A 3,622-nucleotide genomic window follows, 5' to 3' on the forward strand; every position below is an offset into this window, starting at 1 on the left:
TTATAATCTCACAACCTTCACCTTTCTGACATTCTGAGATCAAAACAAATTCAGCACCTTCTGTGCTTTGATTTAAATCTCGCTTCGGGCTCTGGTTAAGCAGCGACTTTTCGCTCCGCGTCTCCACTATTTTAACTTGTTAATTTTCGACTTATCGCTTGTTGGGGGTCGCGGGGCGAAAACACGAATGGCACTAATCAGCCACCATAAAAAAGCAAGTTCACCCTGAAAATTATGCCCATCCGGAAAACCATGTCCACCATAAAAATATGTTCACCCTAAAAAACCATTTTCATCCTAAAATATGGCATACACAGTTGCTTGAGTAATCAAAAGGTAGTGGTCAAGCCTTGCACAAATGTTTGATTTGAATGAGATCTGTCAGAATACAGTAACCAAGAGTTTCAGTCTTTGACTCGGCCATATATTACGTTTTATATGTATTGTTTTCATGTTTTGAAAACTGTTTAGTAACCCTTCACATTGTTTTGATTTTATCACGTTTTTGTGAAATGAAAATTACTGGTCTTTCAAATGGAATTCTACTTGAAAAACCATGAATGAATGTAATTATTTTTTAGCTCTAAATAATTGTAATAAAACAAGTGTCATTTTTATCACTACTACAGGTATATCTAAATAAACACTAGTCTACACTAGTCTAAATAGAAAAGCAGACCAAATTGTGTTTCATTGCATGACTATTGGCTCTGAAAATTAAACTTAAATCTACATTAAATGAATTTCTTAAAAACAGAAATAGCGACATTTCATTAGTAAATTTTGTTTCATATCGACTCCAGATCTTATCATGGTGTCAAGGCAACCAAAATGAGTTTTATAAGCATAAACATCTGCGGCCTCATTGTGGCGAATTCGGAATTTGCATGAGAAACTCCGCCTTCGGGTCATCCGTACATCAATATTAAATCAACAAACATGGTTATAAGTAGCAGTCCTAATATAACGGTATATTTACGCTTTGTAACGGTTGTTTTCATACAAATTTAATTTTTTTATGAGATGATTACTCTTTACTGAACGCCATGCCATGAAAATCTCGTATTAACTGTGTTCTGTATAGCAACTATAACACTGTGACGTAGCACATACATGAACTGATTATGGTCTTCATTTGCATGTTAAAATTCGTATACGAACTTTAGTGTTATCATGGGGTTTTCCGTTTAAAATCGTAATTTATGAACAATATTTGATGAGATTTACAACAATATTGTTAAAAAGGTGAATAAAACAGTAGAATGCTTGGTTTTTAGGACGACGGCAAAATATTTTTACATATTTATTTAATGTAACTTTAACATAATCATGTGATAAAATTAATGTAATACACATTGTATCATGTGATAAAATTAATGTAATACACATTGTCAAGAATCTGTTGTCTTTTTCCACTGTCATGTTTGGCAGAAAACTGCTACCGTCGAATATTTTTGTTTTTTGCCGGAAAATGGTTTACTACAAACCGTCCGTATAAGGGATTAAATATTGTATATTTACTCCGAAATCACAATCCGAAAATGAAACAAAATATCTTTTCACAAACTTTTAAAAACATTATCAACATTATACAGTCCTTCATGACGGTGTGATCTTTGAAATAACACATGTGTCTTTTGGAATTTGTGTTAACCTTTGTACGTGTGTTTGAGAATCGCTAGTTAATTCTCCAGATGACTTTCTCTTACACGCACGCCGGAATCGCGAGTCGAAAATACTATAAATAATAGGATTTACTGCGCAGTTCAGGAAGTAGGATCTTGTCAAGATTTTGTAAACACCTTCACTTCCGCTGGAAGAACCGTCTGCTGTAAACTTGCTTTTGAATTGCCTCACTATAAGATGTGGGAGGAAACTGCAAATGAACGCTATAGTAACCAGAAACATGACGAAAGTAGTTCTTTTTGCAGTCTTCTGGTTTCGGGTGTAAGCTTGTGAACCAGCTTTTCCTAAACCGTCCTTCATGTTACGAACGTGGCTTCTCACTTTATGTCCAATCATGCAATACAGTATAACCAATATAATTACACTGCTAATAAACAAAATCGCAAGAGTAAGTGTGTATACAACCGGAAATGACGTATCTTTTACATTATTATCAGTCCCACATTCACTTCCGGTAAGATTGAATTTTGGGATATCGAAAGTTTCTTTTCCGTAAATGGCGATTGCAGGCCATGAAACCATCGTTGCGAGGATCACAGATGCAACGCATAACATCTTTGCGACAGATGCTTTGATTTGCCATTCAAATGGTTTCAAAATTTTCCGGAATCTATCGACAGCTATCATTATCAGCATAAACGTTGAGGCATTTGTGCAAACGCCATTTATGAATCTGGCCAATTTACAGAGCCATCCAGGCTTAAATGTAAACTTGTCTAGAAGAGTGACTATCTCAAGAGGAATAGCTACACAACATGAACACAAATCTATAGCTGCCAAAGTTAGAACAAAACACTGAACGTTAGAAAACTTGAATCGCGTTCTGTAAATGTGAATAACTAAACTATTTCCGACTATGCCAGTCAGTGAAATGACGGAGAGAAATATTACAGCAGGAATAAGCTTGTCAAGCTCGTCATTGTTCAAATCCTGTAAAATTGCCGCTTGTTCTTCCTCTGACCTTTCTGTCTTGTTCATTTTGTCTGAAAAATAACAACATCAGAACACATTAGATATATCAATTAAAGTTGGTTCAGTCCACTGTACATTGTAGCAATATGCAAACTCGCTCATTCATTGCGGTGAACATTTTTAATTTTATTCAAATGTCATTGCTTTTGAGTACAGTTGACATTGTAGATCAGACCAGCGTTTAACACCATATTCTTTTGAGTTATTTTTAAAGTGTATTAGTCACTCACATATATATCATCACACTAACTCACACATTGTGTTATCGACGTTTCATAGAAAAGAACAGAACAGAATTTTATTTACAGACTTATACATAAGTGCATCGTCTTGTTAATAAAAGATTTGATTAAACTTAGTCAAATGGCATGCGAAAACATACAAATTATAAACAACATTTTAAATTAAAAAAAGCCAATGATTAAAGAGGACAGACATTATGCAAGACGATAATAACAATTCAATTATGTTAAGATTTAATGATTGTGTTTCTCAACGATAAAGATTCTTGGATATATTTTGATAACTTAATTAAAACAGTTTTATTTTGTGTTGAAAGGAAATCTATTAAATTAATCACAGATGGTCTAACATAATAACATTTTTTAAGATACTGCATTCGAAGACTATTAAAACTAGGGCATACACATATAAAATGACATTCAACTTCTATGTCAAATGTGTTGCAACATAACTCCCGTCTGTATTCTTAAAGGATGTACAGATAATCTTAATCTGCAAAAATAATATCTATATTTACGAGGCAGAATATCAAGGTAACGTTCATAACCAAAATTAAGCTTAAAATTCTTGTAATTAAACAAAACAGGGCGACGTTCTAACGTAGCTGCCCAATCTTGTTTAAAAGTGGCTATAACTCTACGTTTAAAAATGATAGGGAACACAAGTGCATCAACGCATTTTCATTGAAAATTTCAGCAAACCATAATTACAGAGTAGCTTT

General features: G+C 33.7%; 1 protein-coding gene across 1 annotated transcript; it reads right to left on the reverse strand.

Moving 5' to 3' along the window:
- Nucleotides 1-636: 636 nt before the first annotated feature.
- LOC132743593 (neuropeptides capa receptor-like) lies at nt 637-2,682 on the reverse strand. Its single transcript, XM_060732124.1, has 2 exons — nt 1,318-2,682; nt 637-722 (listed from the first exon to the last, which is right to left on the reverse strand). Exon 1 carries the CDS (start codon nt 2,662-2,664, stop codon nt 1,600-1,602), a length of 1,065 nt encoding a protein of 354 aa, XP_060588107.1. The 5' UTR covers nt 2,665-2,682; the 3' UTR covers nt 637-722; nt 1,318-1,599.
- Between the last annotated feature and the right edge of the window lie 940 nt (nt 2,683-3,622).

Source organism: Ruditapes philippinarum, unplaced genomic scaffold, assembly GCF_026571515.1.
Source record: "Ruditapes philippinarum isolate M1 unplaced genomic scaffold, ASM2657151v2 ctg15670_1_1_1_1, whole genome shotgun sequence".
In the NCBI taxonomy this organism is placed as follows: domain Eukaryota; kingdom Metazoa; phylum Mollusca; class Bivalvia; order Venerida; family Veneridae; genus Ruditapes; species Ruditapes philippinarum.